Below are 19,326 nucleotides of genomic sequence, written 5' to 3' on the forward strand. Positions count from 1 at the left end.
CACTTGTAATTATGTAAACTCAAGTGTTTTCATTCTTTCTCATAAATATCTGTGAATCCTTAGTCCACAGGAAGTAGCTGTAATGTCTCCTTAAGAGGTGCATTTTTAAATAGCAATTATATCGAAGCTCACCACAAGATGAGTGGGTTGTATGGAAACATTTTGAAATTTATCTAGAAAATCTGAAGAATTTTTTATACACAAGTGGAACTTGCTAATATGAGATTTCAGTAGGTTTGCTAAAAATTTGGCTATGCAATAATTATGTAGGAGAATCTATGCAGTCTGCAATTGGATAGAGTGGAATGTCTTTCTTATGGATCTTTGGTAAACCATAGAACCCAGGTGTTCTTGCAAAATAAGTATTTAGCTTTACTGTGGTGTCTGCATCCAGACTTTATAACTTCATCTAGAAGGAAGTTTAATTTCTTAAGTTGCCTGTTGAGAGGGTTATGATCCAGTTCCCAGTACATCGAATGATCTTGTAGTAGAAGAGAAATTTTCTTTTTGTAATTTGCTGAATCCATGACTACTGTAGCTTTTCCATTGTCTGCTTTGGTGATAATATAGTGACTATAACTTAAGTAATCTAAAACTTTCATTTCAGCCGAAAAGAAGTTAGATGGTGGAAACTTGGATTTAAATAGGATGGATGAAACTTCCAAGTGAGGATTATTAGAATCTTCGCTGGAAAGAATAAATAAATTTTGTTCGATGTTAAAAAGGAAATTGAAATAGGGTATCTTTTTAGGCACTATGATGAAATAACCGACATCGAAATTGTAAATTCAATTTACAAATGAATGATTTGTCCTAGATATTTGTATGAACTCACTATTTCAGTTTGTCTTTGATTTATTTTTATTTATTATTATTTATTTTTTTTGTATGTGTTCTGGAGTATCTTCACTATATCTTATCTTTGATTTATCCATATTTATTTGCAGTGCTATCTTCGAACTTAATTTAATTCAATAATCATATGATTTTGCTATTAGTATGATGTCATCATGAGATTCATATGGTGTATTTATTAAGTTTGAATTTTGCTGCTTTAGATAAACCAGGAGCACCTGAAGGCCCACTTAGAGTTGATGAAGTAAACAAAGATAATGTATCTCTGGCATGGCAACCACCAAAAGATGATGGTGGAAGTGATATTTTGTAAGGAACCTTTATATATATATATATATATATAGATAGATAGATAGATAGATAGATAGATAGATAGATATAGATATATGTATGTCGTTTTTTTAACATTTTTATATTATATTTTTAAAGAATTTCATTTGCATTAAAGAAAAAAATAAAGAAAAAAGAAATCACTAAAGCCACAGAAATCATTCTATGAATGTCAGACAAATCTGCCTGACATTCATAGAATGAATGATAAGGTCTTGAGGTTTGGGACACATCAGTGGGATGCTGCATACTCTATGGGGGGAATTAAACTGGAGGAAGTAGGAGAGACAAGAGATCTGGGTTTGATGATTGATAGAAACCTGAAATTTAGGGGTCATATTGCAAAGGTAGTGAAGGTAACACAGAGGATTGCTGCAATAATGAGAAGGACACTGACCTTCAGAGATAAAATGGTTATCATTCCGTTGTATAAGACTCTGATCAGCCCACACTTAGACTATTGTTCTCAGATCTGGTCCCCAGGATTTGAAGGGGATAAATTAACTGTGGAAAGGGTACAAAGGCAGATAACAAAGATGGTGTCGGGACTGTACAATGTTAGTTATGAGGATCGGCTGAGGGAGTGTGGACTGCAGAGTTTGGTGGATAGAAGAAGGAGGGGTGATATGATGGAGACTTTTAAACTGTTGAGAGGTGGTTACAGTATTGACACTGGGGAGTTCTTTCGCTTGGTTGAACAGCAGGAAGGAGTCGTGACAAGGGGCCATCCCTGGAAGTTATGAAAGGAAACTGTGAGAAAGAGGGTGAAGAGTGGTTTCTTTCCATGGAAATGCATTGCCTGATGGAGTGGTGAGAGCAAGAATGGTCAATGAGTTCAAGGAGTGGTATGATAGACTTTGTGTTTCTTAGGGGGGGGACTTCCGTTCGATGAGTCTTGATAGACTTGTGTTTCTTAGAAAGGACCTCCCACGATGAGTCTTTTAACTCCATGGAGGCCTGAATAGTAATGATAATAATAAGAAGTAGTAGTAGTGATCTTTTTCTTCCATTCTTAAATATCTTAACTGTGGACAATGCAATGGCAATTAAGAACTCACCATCTACTAAGGGTGGGACTACATGCTGGTGACTGTATACTTTACTCTTCCATTTGCTACTGTGATCAGAAATGAATCAGTAGATAATAGAATAATATTATGTAATTTTTCTTTTTTTTTATATCTTATATTTATTATTATTTTTTTTATTTTTATTAAGATATCATATGCTTGTTCTTGTTTTATTCCAGTGGTATCTATATCTGCAGTTCCTTTTTTGCTCTTTTTTTTTCATTTAATGTTAATGATATAACTGAGTTGTATCATTAACATTAAGGGATATATTCTGGATGTACTAGATCCAATCCTAATTTATACTCACGCATAGACCTGCATTTTTTACATAGACCTACATTTTACGTGTAGGCATTCGGAACTGAAATCCTATGGAATCAGTTGGTTATTCCTGTAGGTGTCCTATGTCTGTAGAAGCATCTGTTCATAGGGCCAGTTTGCCTGTTCTGTGGGATGAAAAACCCCTACTTCCATATGAGACTGGATAGCTCACCTTTTGTTGAAAGAGACGAGATAAAGATTCCTCACATCAATGATGGTATCGAATCCAGGTCTCTCCTACCAAAGGGCTTCTTCTATACTGACTGAGCTACGGAGGCTCATGTACTAGGTATGCACCAAATAAACCTCATGAAGAAATTATTTTTGAGCAGTTATTTATTTGAAATAAATTTATTTATTGTTCTATTATTTATATTGGTTATTTATTTGAAATAAATAAATATTCATGAACTGTTACAAAATATCATGACATTCATAGTATACTGTACTATAAATCTGATTAGCAAGCAGTGACTAATCATATATGCAAATGAAATAATGCGATTTTCTATGCATAGTCTTCAACAACAAGACATTTATATGCATTTAATGGTTAAAGGTGAGCAAAGATAATGCAGCACGTTTACATGTGCATGCACACACATACGCACACAACGGTGCATTTACACTGAACAAAACTTGCATCACAATTAAAGGTATGCAGACTGTCAACAGCACAATTAGCTTAGTTCTACTCAGTAGATTATTTGCAGCCAAGAAGGAAAGTGTACTTGGTTATTTCCTTGTGGTTTCCTGTTAAATAACTATGTATTAAAAAAAAAAAAAAAAAAAAAAAGACATTTATTTTTATTCTTCTCAAAAATGGGAAAAACTGTTTAATATGGTATGGTGCAATAATAATAATAATAATAAAAGTACTGAAATTTAACACCTTTTTCAGTATACACATTATGACATATGCTGTTCAGCTGTATGCACATTAATAGAAGTGCATGTGTAGAGTCTATGCCATTACATTTAGCTGTAGGAACGGTGTTGACATTAGAACAAAAGACATTTATTGTTGATCATTATTTTTGTTCATACGGAGTTAGTAGAGCAAATGGTCTAAGCCTACAACATGTTTTTGAGCAGTTTATTTGTCTTTTCTGTAAGTGTGCCCAAAGCAATAGTGTCATCATTGCCTTAATTGAGAGGTTCTGACATACCAGGAGTGTTCTGCCACAATGCAAAGGTCATTTAGGGAGACCACGAACTGTTAACACAAATGAGAATCATCAGTGTGTGTTGGAGCAAATGTTACAGTCTTTGAAATGCAGTCAACGCTGAACAGTATTAAAACTTGGGAAACTGAAGTAGTCACTATAGAGAATCCTTAAGGAGCTCGATGCCTTTTCGTATGTCATTCAAGTGGGTTGGTGTTTAACAGCAACGGATTAAGCTGCAATGCAGGAATACTGCATGCACATGCTGGACTATGGCTATGAGGATCTGTTCTTCCTCCATAATGTCTAGTTCTCAGATGAAGCACATTTCCATATAAGTGGCCATATAAACAGATGAACCTACATTTTTCTTGGTTTCTTAAGACCAGAATTTGTCCAAGAGAAACCTCTTCATAACAAGAAAGTCATTACATGGTGAGTAGCCAGCCATGGCATAATTGGGCCCTACTTCATTGAAGAGTGTAGTTTAACTGTGACCTTGAATAGCAAACACTACATCGAGAATGTGTTGGTTCTGTTCACCCAGGATTTGCATAGGATGTATCATGCAAAAACCATTCCATTTCTTGCACAGGTGTTCCAACAGGACAGAGCAACTTATCACACATCATGTGGTTCTAGAGCCTATTTATCAGAACACTTACTCAGTAAGATCATTTCGAGGTTCACAGAATTCCTGTACCCTTCCAGTTCTCCTGATCTCACATCACTTGATGCCTTTGTTTGAAGAAATGGATATTCTAATATGACCCCCCCCTCTTTAAACCTTGATGAACTGAGGGATAAAATTGCACAATATGTCAATCAAATGCCCCAACCTTTGTTCTCCAAGATGACAGGGAACCTTTGCATGTTCTATGAAAGTCTTTAAAGACAAGGAGCCAATTCAGGCACTTAATCTACCATTTTTAATGCCTTATTCAACCAAGATTCCACCAATAATTGTGATGTACATATCATCATGTGTAAATATATATTTCTTTGTTAATAAACCCATTTACTCCATAATATATATCATTGTAGTTATTCGGTACTGTTTTTTTTTTTTTTTCTTTAAAACAACTTTTCCAACAGTACTGGTCTAATTTCATTGTACGTGCATTTCACTCCTACTCTATTAACTTTCTGCACAACAGTATATTAAAATTTAAGCAAACGGTGTATGTAAAAAAAAAATAATCAGTAGGGATGAGATATATGAGGAATATGAAGTGCAGGCTAGAAAGGTGATAAAGAAAGAAAAGAGCAATATGATGGGGAAACTGGCTGGTCAACCCAAAGATAATCCTAGGGAATTGTTCCTATATGTGGAAGAGGAAGAATTATTTTGGAAGACTGGTGCTTGTGGATAGTTTTGGTCATACATTGACCATTGCAAAAGATGCAGTTGAGTTAATGATAACTTTATCAGCATATATCATGCTGACATATAAGCATCATTTATATTATATTAGTGGAACTTCAGAAAGTGAATGCGTTTCGAGATCTGGGATTAATGGCTGACAGTAGACTGATGTTTATTAGATACATATGCCAGTCTTACAAAGACTGTACATCACATTGCTGTTATGATAAAGAGTACATGTAGGAATAAAGAAGTAGTTGCTCTACTGTATTAAGTATTGGTGACGCTACACATGGCCTACTGTGCTCAGGTTGTATAGACAGAAAAGATGTACTATGATAGAGGCATTTAAATTAATGAGGGAATTTTACCAGAGTAAAACTATGGGAATTATAAAAAGAGCATAATGTGAGAGGAGAAGAACTAGAGGCCATTCCTGAAAATTGGGTAAAGGTGTAGTGAAGAGCATTGTCAGGAAACGAGGTAGGCAAGCATGCATTGTCCATGCTCTGAGTGTTTAAGGGGTTTATTATGATAAATATGTTGTAAGTTAAGTTGACCCCCCCCCATTATGAGTCACCTGACTACATGGAGGCTGATATGATGATAATAATAAAATTATCATTATTGTCAGACCCCACACCCCTCTTGAAATATGATATTACTCATTTTTTGGAACTTCAATCTATTTAGTTTTATGAATGTAATACCTATTCATATTATTATTATTATTGCTAGCTGTTTGAAATAGTAAAGAGCTTGTATACTGCAAAATCTCTTTTATCCTCTTTCTTTTCTTTTCTTTTTTTTTTTTTTTACATCTTATTTTAAATAGAGGATATGTTGTAGAGAAGAGAGACAAAACACATGGTGGGAGCTGGGTACCAGCTGTTACAGTCTCTCCAAAATCAACTTCTTGCACTGTTCCACGACTTATTGAAGGCACCGAATATGAATTTCGGGTTATGGCCCAGAACTCTCAAGGTATATCAGAACCTCTTAAGACAGAAAAATCTGTTGTAGCCAAAAGTCCATACAGTAAGTATATTAATTTTACATTGTACATAATAAAGAAAGATAGTTGTTATTTTAAGTGTGCTTCATATACAGGCTTACCCAAGTATATTATTATTATTATTACTATTCAAGAAGTTTGAGAACTCGCAAATGGCCACACTCACATTTATTAACATAATACTTATCAAACTTTTCCTTAAACCAATTCACTAACAAAGTATTCACAACTGCCCCTATCAACCCATTCTACTCATTCAACACTTTCGAGCAAAAAATCTATTCCTCATGCTCTTACAAAACTTACCCTTACAACCAGAATTCCCTTTAGCTGCCTAGGTGCACACTTGTAAAGTAACCAAAATACTCTCATGCATGCTAAATTGTTGTCCCGCAGAGCTACCTGGCAAACTTAGTCATTTGTTTTCTACATGAAGGTGAGCAGATTATTATGTATGTTGCAAGAAACTTGCTGTGCAGTCATCAGATTATTTAAACCTTTTCTGCTTAGAGAAGTAGCAGACCATGCAGCTGTAAATAAAAAATAAATAAAAATAAAATAAAAAAAAATTAGACAAACATCGCTTACAACTTACACAACTTTCATGATGTCTAGTAAAATTCTGTAAAATAACCAGACCTAACACACCAGAAGTGGTATTACACTAGGTAGAAATTTGACTTTTGCTCAATTGTACCTGTAATACAAGGTCACAGGTTTTTCTCTGAAGTGTACTGTTATTATTATTGTTATTTTTAACCAAAAACCACACAGAGTCAAAGACTCATCTAGGCAGTCACCTTGTAATACACACAGCTCATTATACTGTGCCTTAAACATATTCAAATTCCCTGCAGACACTACACTCTCAGGCAAGGCATTCCAATCATTCACAGTTCTCCATGCAAAAAACTTGCTTCACACTCTCTTGTTCACACCCTTCTTATACAGCATCCAGGGATGACCTCTTGTTCTCCCCTGATCTCCCAACATTTTATGAAAAACCTCTTCAGCATTTATCCTATAACAACCCCCTTACTAGCTTGTAGGTCTCTATCCTATCACCCCTCTTCCTCCTACCCACTAGACTGTAAACTGCATCTTCACAATCTTTCCTCATATTCAACATTCCAGAGATCAGAGACTACATTAGTCAGTCTCCTCTGGAGCTGAAAGATTATTTTGCACTTGGTTAGACTATAATAAATTTAGTTTAATCCTTTATCCAAGTGTGTGCAAACAAAGTTTGTGCCTGAAAATATCTTCAGGTAAGGTAAGGTAGTACAACACCAGGCAACTCGTAGCTTGGCCACCTTTGCTCCTCTGGAGCCTTTCCAATATTTCTTTATCCTTTTTAAAACCAGGTGACTAAGTCAGTGTGTCCTCTACATTATTTCCAGAATTTGTTGTGTTCTCCTCAAAATTCTGACAATGCATCCTCCAAATTTTAGATCCTTATCCACCATCACCCCGAGATCTATTATTTCCTCCACCTCCAACAATATATCCACATCAAGTGTAAATTCTACATCCCACCTTTGTTTCCCAAATTTTAAAACTTTGCCAGTTTAATGTTACGTCTGCAACATTGTTACTTCTGCATGGATGTGCAACATCTGCACATTGACAACCATTCACTCAATCTATTTAAGTCTTGTAAAGCAACAACTTCTGATCTACTCCTCATAGGCCATCCCAACTTTTGCTTGAGTTGTTTGATGATTCAGACATCTGATTTGATTGCTTCAGATATTCAGATGTTTGCATTATCTGCAAACAACTGAATATCCCCATACATATCTTCTCCAAAATCATTAACATACAGGTTAAACAATAATGGCCCTAAAACAGATCCAATTTCATCCGCTCTAGTTTGACGATCAACTTATCACGCGATAATCTATCAAAAGCCTTTGTAAAATCTAAGTATACTACTGTATATCCATCTCCTTTGTGCAACGAAGCCATCACCTTATTGTAAAAAGTAAGTAGATTACTAAAGCATGACCTCCCTTTAGCAAATCCATGCTGTCCATCAAAGATGATACCATTGTTTTCGACCCAAATCTGGATCCTGGTTCTCACCAGCCTTTCCAACAATTTAACCACGACAACCTTACACACACACACACACACACACACACACAGAGGCCTATAATTTGATGATTATAGGCCTCTGTCACCTCCCTTATGAAGCAGCACAATCTTGCCTTCCTTTCACTTCTTTGGAATTTTACTCAGTACAAGACTCTTCTTCTTATTATTGTGCTATCTTCTATCAAAGGTCAGTGACCATCTTGGCGAACAAACTGAGCTCTTGTGCCAATCTGAACAGTTGTTCACAGCTCTTTCCTGTCCACGTCTTGATGTTGTCAAACCATGATATTGTTTTTCTTCCTCTAGTTCCTTTGCCATCAATTCTTCCTACCAAAATAGTTTGTAGAAGTTGGTATTTGCTGTTTCTCATGATGTGGCCAAGATATGATGTTTTTCGTTTCTTGATTATTTGTACAAGATGTTTAGCTTTGCCAATGGATTTTAAAACATCTTCATTGGTAATTTTTTATGATCATGATATCTTTAGCATTCTTCTGTATAGCAACAGGTCAAAGGCTTCGATTTTCTTGATGGTTATCATCTACAATGTCCACGTTTCAACTCCATAGAACAGAATAGACCACACGTAGCATTTCAGCATTCAGCATCTGACTTCCATGTTTAGGTCTTCTTTGCAAAATAGTGTTCTCATTTTCATGAATGACTGCCATGCAACTTCAATCCTTGTCTTTATATGTATTTCAGGATCCCACCTTTCATTAAGCCAGCAACCAAGATATTTATATCTTGACATTTGATCGATATTTTTCCCATTGAGTGTCAGTTTCATTGATGAGGCTGGATGTTTGCTGATGATCATGTATTTTGTCTTGTTGATGTTTATATTTATTCCCATTCTTTGGCTTTTTATCTATACTGTCAATGAATTTTTGGAGATCCATAATGTTATCTGTAATTAGCACGGTGTCATCTGCATATTGTAGGTTGTTAACAATCTTTCCATTTATTGCGATTCCCTCTGGACATTCTTCCAATGCTTTTTTAAAGATTACCTCTGCGTATATGTTGAACAGGAGTGGTGAGAGCACACATCCTTGTCTCACTCCTCTTTTGATGTTAATATCACTGGTGGTAATGTTGTCTAATTGAACGGTAGCTGACTGATTCCAATACAGATTTGTTATTAGCCTTATGTCTTGTTCGTCTAGCCTTATTTGTTGAAGGACTTCTATTAAGTTAGTGTGTCTGACTTTGTCGAATGCTTTTTCAAAATCTATGAAACACATAAAGACAGATTTCTTTTTTTCTATGCATTTTTGTATCAATATTTGGGTACAGAAAAGGGCTTCTCTAGTATCAAAACCATTCCGAAAGCCGAATTGTTTTTCACTTAGAGTTTCTTCACTTTTTATATAAATGCAATTCTGAATTACTTTCAAAAATATTTTCAATGTTTGGCTCATTAGACTAATAAGTCAGAAGTCACTCAGGAATTCGCTTTGGGTTTCTTTGGGATAGTGATAAATGTAGATTTGAGCCAATCTGTTGGAAATTCATCTCTTTCATATATTTCATTAAATAGCTTTTCAAGAAGTTTGATGTTATCTGGTTCTATTAATTTTAAAAATTCTGTTTGCACACCATCTAGTCCACTGGCTTTTCCTGTTTTACTTGATCTTATAACATTCTCTATTTCGCATTTCATGATTGCTGATCCTTGAATGTTATCGTTTATATTTATAGGCTTCTGTCTAGTATCATTGAAAAGTTCTGTTACATATTTTATCCAAATCTGTGCTTTATTCTCTTCTTCTAGAACTATTTTTCCATTTTCGTCTCTTAGAGACACTGCTTGCTTTTTTCTGAGTTTTCCAAAAATTGCGTTGATTTTCTTATACAGATTGAAATTATCATGTTTCTTCTGAAGCAGTTGAATTTCGGTACATAAATTTTTAATCCAATTTTCCTTGGCTGCTTTTATTTTTTTCTTGATGATGTTATGTGTATATCTGGCTAGGTCTTTGTTTTTGTACATTCTTCTTGTATCAATAAGAGAAAGAATCTCATCTGTCATCCATTCCTTTTGTTTTATATTATTCACATAACCTACTTCTTCAATACTTGTTGTTACAGTGGCATTCTTTAAGCTATTCCAAAGAGATTTCATTCTTTTATTTTCTTTTATGTTAATCTGTTGTAATCGCAAGTTAAGCTGTGTCTCGGCACTTTTATTTATGTTTGGGTCTTTCATTTTTTCTACATCAATTTTCTTTTTCTTCTTTTGTGATTTTTTAGCTGATTTTAATCTAAGACGTACTTCTGCAACTATGGGATTGTGGTCTGATAAGATATTTGCTCCAGGATAAGTCTTTGTACTCTTTATACTACTGTGGAATCTTTTATTTACCAGTATGTAATCAATTTGATTTCTGACAATGTTATGTTGGTTATCTTGAGGCGATTTCCAAGCGTACAGTCTTCTGGGTGGAAGTTTAAACCAGATATTTGCTATTGTTAGATCTTCTTCCTGACAGAACTGGACTAGGCAATCTTCTCTGTCATTTCTGGTGCCTGAGCCATGTTGTCCAACAATTTCTCCATCACCCCCTCTTCCCACTTTTGCATTGAAATCACCCATCACTATGTTTATATCACGTTTCTTTGTTAGGTTTTTAATCTCTTTTAGGTATTCATAAAACTCTTCAACATCTTCTTCACTTTTGTCAGCTGTGGGTGCATAAGCTTGGATGATATTTATGTTAACGGGGTTTCCCTTAAGTTGTAACAGCATTATCCTTTCAGAAAATGGAATCCAATTTATTACTGATTTATTGATTTCTTCATCTGCTATTACAGCTACACCATGTAGATGTTTGTTCTCATCATTCCCAGAGTAATACATTGTCGTATTATCTTGTTGACACTTTCCAGATCCTGGCCATCTTGTCTCGCAAATTCCCAAAATCCAGATGCCCAGCCTGTTCATTTCTCTTGTGGCATTTCTTAATTTACCAGCTTCATACAGAGTTCTGACATTCCAAGTTGCGATTTTAAAAGTGGACACCATTTTGAGCCCGAAGATTCTTCACACCCCTGTCCCATTTAAGGGATGAGTGAGCTTGGGGCCAATTGTAAGGGTTTGCTCGCCGTGGTGGTTGTTCTGGCGATAAGGTAGAGCAGTAGTTTCTCCGTTTGCTTTCTGCTCTGCAGTATTACAGATGTATACAATATAATCATATTGCTATCTGCAAATCTGTGATCATAAGCTTCTCCATTATCATTTGGCTTCAACCTTGTATCAGTGCTGACAATGCTGCTTCCCATTGTCAGGGGCAGTGACCCCAGCAGGTACTTATTTAATGATGGCACTACTCGCCATGTCACTGAGTTGTCATTGGGCTTTGTGAGGTTTTAAGTGAGACAGAATTGCCACTTCTGCTCCCCCGCGCCCTGATAGCTCAGTTGCTGTTAGTCCATGGCTGCTTATTTGCCAGATTGCTCTGCTTATATCACAGCTAGCCTCCATATCTGAAGGCTGTTCCCCGATCTGCCACCTGGGGATGCACCCAGTAGTAGTCAGTTCTGCCCCAGGACTCAGTGCAAGACCCATATTAAACAAATATGTCAAAGCAAATGCCAACTCTGTGGCACATTCCTTAAAAATGCTTGGTGATATATTATCAAGTCTCAAGCCCTGATTAACATCAAGTTTGCTCATTCCTCATATACCTCTATCTCACTTACAGTCAGTCACTCCTCCTCCTAATCATCAACTGCTCTCAAACTCTTCATGATGTCACATTCACAAGAATGAAAGAACTTTATGAACTGCTCATTAAATATGTCAACTATATCTTCTGCAGCAGTTCTTCTCATACTGTTTTCTCTATCAGTGTCATCCTTCCATAATTATTCATATTTTGCTGGCTACATATTGAAAGATCTCCCTAGGATTCGTTTTGGCTTCATTAAATAACTGCTACTCATACTTCACTTTTGCTACCCTTACCAACCAAGTCATCCTTCTTGCCTGTTCTTTGTAATCCTCAGAGAATTTATTATTACCACTCCTCTTATGCCGCCTCCATAATGCCTGTGTTTCCTCTTTATCGTTATATGCTTAATCTCTTCATTCTTCTATTTCACACCTATGTTATTTAACCTTCGGACCATTAGAATACATTTAAACATTGCTTCTACTAGATAGTTACTGAATATCACCCAAGGTGCATTTATCTCCTTTCCTCCCAACTCCTCATTCCATGCTACACCTGCAAGCTGTCTCCTGAGTTTCTCATATTCATCAGCCTTGCAGTCCCATGTATATCTTTTTCTTACAGAGGTCCTCACACTGCTGGCAACCATCCAGGTAATGACTTCATTGGTCACTCTTACCAACTGGTATCCCAATTTGACATCTCCTTTTTAATAACATCCTCTGATGAGATGATGAAATCCAAATCCATCAATCCTCATCTGTCCTCTGTTACATACTGCCTGAGGTAGTTGTCTCTCAAACATTCAAGAAACTCACTTTCTTTGCTTCCAGTTGCTGAAAGGTGTCAAGAAATAGAAGTATGTTCTTACTTTGAATTTCAATTGTAATAAACAGCATAAACAAGAACATAAATGCATACAATTCACTGTTTAGCATAAACCTACACATACTGGCCGGTATCTACTCTATAATATAAAATGATAAGCTTTTTTTGTAATGTTTTTGTGTCATGTTTTTTGTCAAGTTCTTTGAAACGTTTTGAAACTTAGGTGCTACCCTAAGTGTCGAGTCTTCAAAATTTGAGTAATCAGAATTCAAGGAGAAACCAGCCTACCAGTGTGGAATTCAGGGGTTGGGCGCCGTAGACTTCAGGAGGGTGGAGCCCCCCTAGTACACATATAAACTCTTACCACCACCACCACCACCACCAAACACACTAAAAAAACAGGGCTTTAAAGAATTGTGAATTGTATGCATTTATGTTGTTTGTTTATGCTGTTTATTATAATTGAAACTGAAAGTCAGAATATGCTTCTTTTTCTTGATGCATTTGTCATACATCTTCTTTCCTTCATGCCTTCACTGTTTACATAAACCTATACATATTGGCCAATATATACACACAAACTCTTACCCCCATCCAACACAAAAACTAGGTGTTATTAACACACTGAAAAACAGGGCTTTATTGATTTGCTCCAGTGAGAAAGCAGTTTAACATGAATTTAAAGTTATCAGCAATATTATTATTATTATTATTATTATATGACACCAAAGACTCATCGAGGGAGAGTGTGCCAACAGCATTGAACGATTGATTCCCTTCCAATTACTAACTGCGCTCAAACTTGCTTAACTTTTTGATGAGCCATTAGTAGCAGAGGTTCTACCAGTCAACCAACCTTTCGTAAAATTATCAACAAAATTCTTCACAAAACTCCACTTAAAAACTAAAATAAAACAATAGAACTGTAACCATTCCATACATTAAAGGGATAGCAGATAAAATAAACAGAACAGAAATACAACCTTAATGGTACCTTTATGCCTCCTGCAAAATTAAAGAACTTATTCAACTTATCCAATGATCCACTTCCTCCACTGGCATGCCCTGGACTATATATACTGTATTCATTGCAATAATTTGCCCTATATAAGTGAAACAGGATGCACACTTCATATCTGATGAAAAAGGAACATAAACGGCACATTAGATTTCATAACTATGGTAAATCTGGCTTTTCCGATCATTCCCTGAATGCTTGGCTTAGATTTGACAAGGAAAAAAAAGTTCCCTTTTTTTTTTTCCTTCATTGGTAATGAAGGGTGATAAAGAAATCATCATAAAAAAGAGAACATACAATTGGTACAATCTTATATAGACTTAGACTCAAAATTTATACTGGTATCATTGACTGGGTGGCTTAAAAGTTTACCCTGATGCATGAAAACTTGCAACAAAGCAACTCCATATACACAAACTTACCTTTATTTGAAACTTTAGTCATAATTATCACCTTTTGTAATGCAGAACAGTAATGATATACAGTAATCTCTCAGTTATCTTGTCATGTTGAGAAATTTATTTACTGGTGATTTAACTAATGATTAACTGTGTATTTGGCTATTTACACATCAGATAACTCAGAAAGCACTGCAGCTGTGAAAGGCAAATTTTGAAAATAACTAATTAGTATTTTATAAAATTACATTATAGAAGTACCTGGAAAACCTGGGCAGCCAGAAGCTATTGATCATGACAGAGACTTTATCAAAATCAAATGGTCACCTCCAAGGTCTGATGGTGGTTCACCCGTAACAGGATATGATATTGAGAGAAGAGATACAAAAAGCAATAGATGGGTTAGAGCAAACAGGGAACCAGTTCAGGTAGAGTTCCATGTTTATAAGGCTTGTGTGTGTGTGTGTGTGTGTGTGTGTGTGTGTGTGTGTGTGTGTGTGTGTGTGTGTGTGTGTGTGTGTGTGTGCACACGCTCATGTTTATATTCCATTCCATCCTCTTTGTAGTGTTTATTGATGCTACTGTTACTACACTAGGTAACAGCTCTATAAATCAGATCAAATTTCCTTTGCTTAAAGTGTATTTTGAAGTATTGAATAAAATATGAGGGGGGTACCAAAAATAACTGGAAATTTTTTAAAATTTTTATTAAAGTTCATAATAGCATATTCTAGTCTCCGTCAATGTGCCTTCCATATGAGGCAATGCACTTATTCCAACATTTTTTCCACTGCTAGAAACAGTTCTGGAACTGTTCAACTGGAATACTGTTTATGGCCTCGAGCCAGTAGTGTAGCTAGAGCTTTTGAGTTTGACGCCCCTCTCAATACATACCAAAAATACTACAAAAAGTCAAAACGATGTATAGGAAAATAAATTAAAACACTATGTTTATTTTTGAAGTAAAACTTTAATTTCAACATTCTAAAATGTTATTTTTCTTGCTTTTCTGTTAGCAAAATCATCAAAGACATTGTCGAAGTCTATTTCATAGTAATGTAGGTAATTCTTAATCAATTTTATATAGCACTCCTCTCACAACTAGCAACAATTACAGCAGTTGTGAGGAAAATTCGTTGTAGTATTACAATAGTTGGAACTGAGTTCTCGAGACTATATTGTAGAATTAACTGCAAAAGTTCAAAAATGTTCAAAGTAATGCATGGGGCAGACCCCCTCCCCATCTAGCTACGCCTCTGTCTCCAGCATCTTTTCTTTCACTTCATCCACATCAATGAATCACTGCACTTTCATGGTTTTCTTTATCCTGGAATAAAAAAAAAAATCACATGGAGAGAGAGAGAGAGCAACTGCCATGTTTTTTGTCAAGGACTGTTGGACAGACAAGGCTGTGGGCTGGGGCATTGTCGTGGTGCACCAACAAATCTCTGCTACTCCAAATTTCTGGCCATTTTGGTCACACACTATAATGCAGTCTTCTCAAAACATTGAGATTTAAATGAAGCACAAATAATTGGACATATGTTCCATTTGCAAATCTGTTAAAATTTGCTGGCAAGAACTCCATAACAAATTCGTCTCTTCGAAAACTTGCTCAATGGTCTTTAAACGATCTTCATTGATTGCTTGGCAATCCTTTTCAATATTTTTATCATTTTGCTTGTCAAAGCTCAGCCAGATCATGGTTGGTCATCATCTCATGTCCCCATTTTTGAAATGGAAAACCACTGGCATACCTGCATTTTACCTAAAAGCGTCATCCTTAAAGGCTTGCCAAGAATAACAATTTTCTTTTGAGTTTACTCAAAAGAAAACAAAATTTCACACACACACACACACACACACACACACACACACACACACACACACACACACACACTCGCTGTTTCTTGTGATTAGCCATTGCAAAATCGCCACTTTCTTGTAAGCACTAACAAAAAAGCAGCCACAACAATGAATCAGTTCACACAGGATGACACCACTTGCCAGACTGGTGCAGAAAACTACACACTCACAATGCTAGCATTATCATCCCTAACTAGAAAAGGCATGCGTGCGAAGTTCAGATTCCGGTTATTTTTGGTTATTTGGAGATTATCTTTTTTTTCACCAAAGATTGTGAGAATGAGTAAATCATTGCACATGTAAAGAATAATTAAATAATCACATATTTAATAAATATTATTTTAATACTTAAAATTTTGATAATATATTCAGGTTTTGTTATCCTTGATAAGTGCGATATGTTATACTTACAATTAAAATCTCAGGGAAGGCTGGAATTTCAGTACTTGTCACTTTGAATACATCAAAGGCAACCTTTTTTTTTTATTTTTACAATAAAAAAAAACACCTTTAACATTAACAGTGATGTTTTGAAATATAATGTTATTAAGTAAAATGAAGCACGAATTTTTCTAAATAAATAAGAACTCATATGGTTACTATCCTAAAGAGCTATAAATCAAAGTTAGTTTACTCAAAATGTCTCTGCATTTCAGTGGTATGCTGGTAATTTTTTAACAGCTTGCCCACCATTAAAAAAAAAAAAAGATGAAGAATATTTATGCATATATTCCAACTACATTTATCATATCATGGTTGCAATTCGACCATGATTTGATAAACGAAGCTCATCGCAATCTGCTAACTCTTTGCCCAATAAATTTGTTATCGTATCTAATATGTGCTCTGTTGGAAAACTGTTTCTCACCCTTGTGCAAATCATGTTCATTAAACTGAAGGTTCTTTCAGATTCAGCAATACTTATTTCAGTAAAGCTAACTACTGGTTTAGTTTTTTGCATACTTGAAGAGATTGAAACATGCTTGATTCTATGTTATTATCTAAAAATTCCCAAGATTTGTTCACATTTATTTCATGTTTAAAAATTCACTTAAATGTAACAGTTTTTTTTTCCTGCCAGATATCCGTGGTGGAGTTAGTTTTTCATAAGGCCATACACATAGATAGTTCTAACAAATCAAAATAATTTAAAATGTTTTCATCATCTGATAAGACATAAATTCATGTTTTGAATGATATTTTCTAGAATTTTTATGAGTAACATGTTCTTAGGAAGAACATTGAATTTATTATTTTTATTAAGTGGATTATTATTATTATTATTATTATTATTATTATTATTCGTGACACCTCCAAGGAGTCCGAAGACTCATCACGGGAGGACACCTACAACTGTCTCAACCTCTAAACCTATCTTTAAACTTATCTTATTTAATCAAATCTTGAATGTGAAATTCATGTTTTCCAGTGCTAACCTTTAAATTTTTCTGTCTTATTGGACCTTTTGAATAATTTTAATGCTTTCTGAATGTTAATTGATCTTTCTGAAGTGCAGTTGAGAGTAATGAAAATACTTCAAGAATGTCTATTATTTAAGCAAAGTCTTACAAAAATTTAATGTCAGCTAAACTCATTGCCAGACTAGAATAAGAAGAGGTTGAAAAATTCACATATACTGCAGTATATGCATTGCCATACAGCATTAGCAGCATGTAAACTACAGAATACCCAGTGGTTTCAGTACTTGATTAGTTTTAATAATTTCAATTCAAGTTCTGAAGCTACAGTTTCTAACTTGGTGATTAGGAGGACGAATATGTGGGAAGAAGTCATGCAGATGGATGTGCAGGGGAGGAGGAAGCGTGGGCAGCCAAAGAAGAGATGGAGGGAGCTGGTGGAAGAGGACTTGAGGATGAAGAACTTGAATGTGGTTACAGCCCAAGACAGGAGGATGTGGAGGAGACTCACCAAAAACAGCAACCCCAATTAAGTGGGACAAGCTGCAGAAGAAGAAGAAGGTGAAAAATAGAATAAATTTTATCAAAATATATTTTTAAATGATTAACTTGTTTTATTCCATATATTGCAGCATCAAGTGATAATTACAATCAGTGATTTAGCTACTCCAGACTTTCTTCCAACACTGCATTAGTAATATCAGAAAAAAATTCTAATATAGTAAGACATGAAGAGAGAATGCAAATGCAAGAGGAATGGAAAAATGAGGGAGAGAAGTTGGTGTGGAAAGGCAGACATGACATAGAGAGTGAATGTTGGAAATAATAGTGAGCATATATATGAGAGTGATCAGCATAGAAATGAAATTGATCAGGATGTGAAGATATTTGGGGTAAGTGATGATAAAGCAAGGGTAGGTATGGTGGAGAAATCACAACAAACAGGTAGCTTGGGTAGGAAAAGTTCTAGACCTAAAAACGAAGTCCAATGTATGTTTACAAATACCACCAGGAGTATCAGAAATAAGGGAGATAAAATTTTTTTGCTGATTGAGTTTATTCATCCAAAAATTGTTGGAATAAGTGAAACATGGTTGACTGATGATGATATCCTGACAGGAATAGAAATGGAAGGGTGTGGTGTGTTTTGTGAGGATAGAAAGAACAACAAGAAGAGTGGGAAAGTGCTGCTGATGACAGAAGAGGAATTATGTCCCGATAAGGTAGACATGGTAAAGGGAAAATAGTGAAAGCGGATGTGAGGCTGTGAGGTAGAGGTTGGCAGGAAGTGATATTTAGTTGGATGTTGCTATACGGCAAAGAACGTGGAGAGTGTTTATCAAATGTATAAGCAACTTGGGTTAGTGAACAAGAGAGGTGTGATTATTATGAGTGATTTCAATTATGGCAGTATAGATTGTAATGAAAAGATAGTATTTGGGAAAAAATAAAATGAATTTACTTCTTAAGAGAGACAACTACTTTAGGCAGTATGTAAGGGAAGGCATGTAAAGATTAAGAATTTGAAATCTGATCATTTCATCAGATGATGTGAGTGGGATTTCATACTTCACTTCAGTTGGTTAAAGTGATCATGGAGTGATCAACTACATTTTGGCTAGCAATATGAAGACTTTTGTAAAGAAAGAATCTATTTGGAATTAATGAACTTGGAAGATATATCATGGAATGAGGAGTTGAGTGAAAAAGAAATAAATGTTGCTTAGGAACTAACAAAGAAACACTTAACATCAATATTGAATGTCTTCCAAAAACCAAACAACTGAATAAGATAGTGTAAAATGGATGGATGAGGGGCTTAATCATGAAATCTGGAAGAAGAAGAAGAAGGCACTTTGGAGGCAGTACCTTCTTCCTCCAACAGTGATAAACAGTTA

General features: G+C 35.3%; 1 protein-coding gene across 5 annotated transcripts in view; it reads left to right on the top strand.

The window, feature by feature from the left end:
* Nucleotides 1-19,326, top strand: part of LOC150108743 (twitchin-like) — a 2,666,638-nt gene that overhangs the window by 1,686,468 nt on the left and 960,844 nt on the right. For all 5 annotated transcript variants that reach the window (XM_090390962.1, XM_090390961.1, XM_090390964.1 and 2 more), the window contains 3 exons: nt 1,059-1,164; nt 5,947-6,149; nt 14,400-14,572. In XM_090390962.1, coding sequence (XP_090247088.1) covers nt 1,059-1,164; nt 5,947-6,149; nt 14,400-14,572 — 482 coding nt within the window. The remainder of the gene's footprint in view (nt 1-1,058; nt 1,165-5,946; nt 6,150-14,399; nt 14,573-19,326) is intronic.

The sequence above is a fragment of the Typopeltis vanoorti genome, chromosome 3 (genome assembly GCF_054136105.1).
Source record: "Typopeltis vanoorti isolate ZY-2024b chromosome 3, IOZ_Tvanoo_1.0, whole genome shotgun sequence".
Classification (NCBI taxonomy): domain Eukaryota; kingdom Metazoa; phylum Arthropoda; class Arachnida; order Uropygi; family Thelyphonidae; genus Typopeltis; species Typopeltis vanoorti.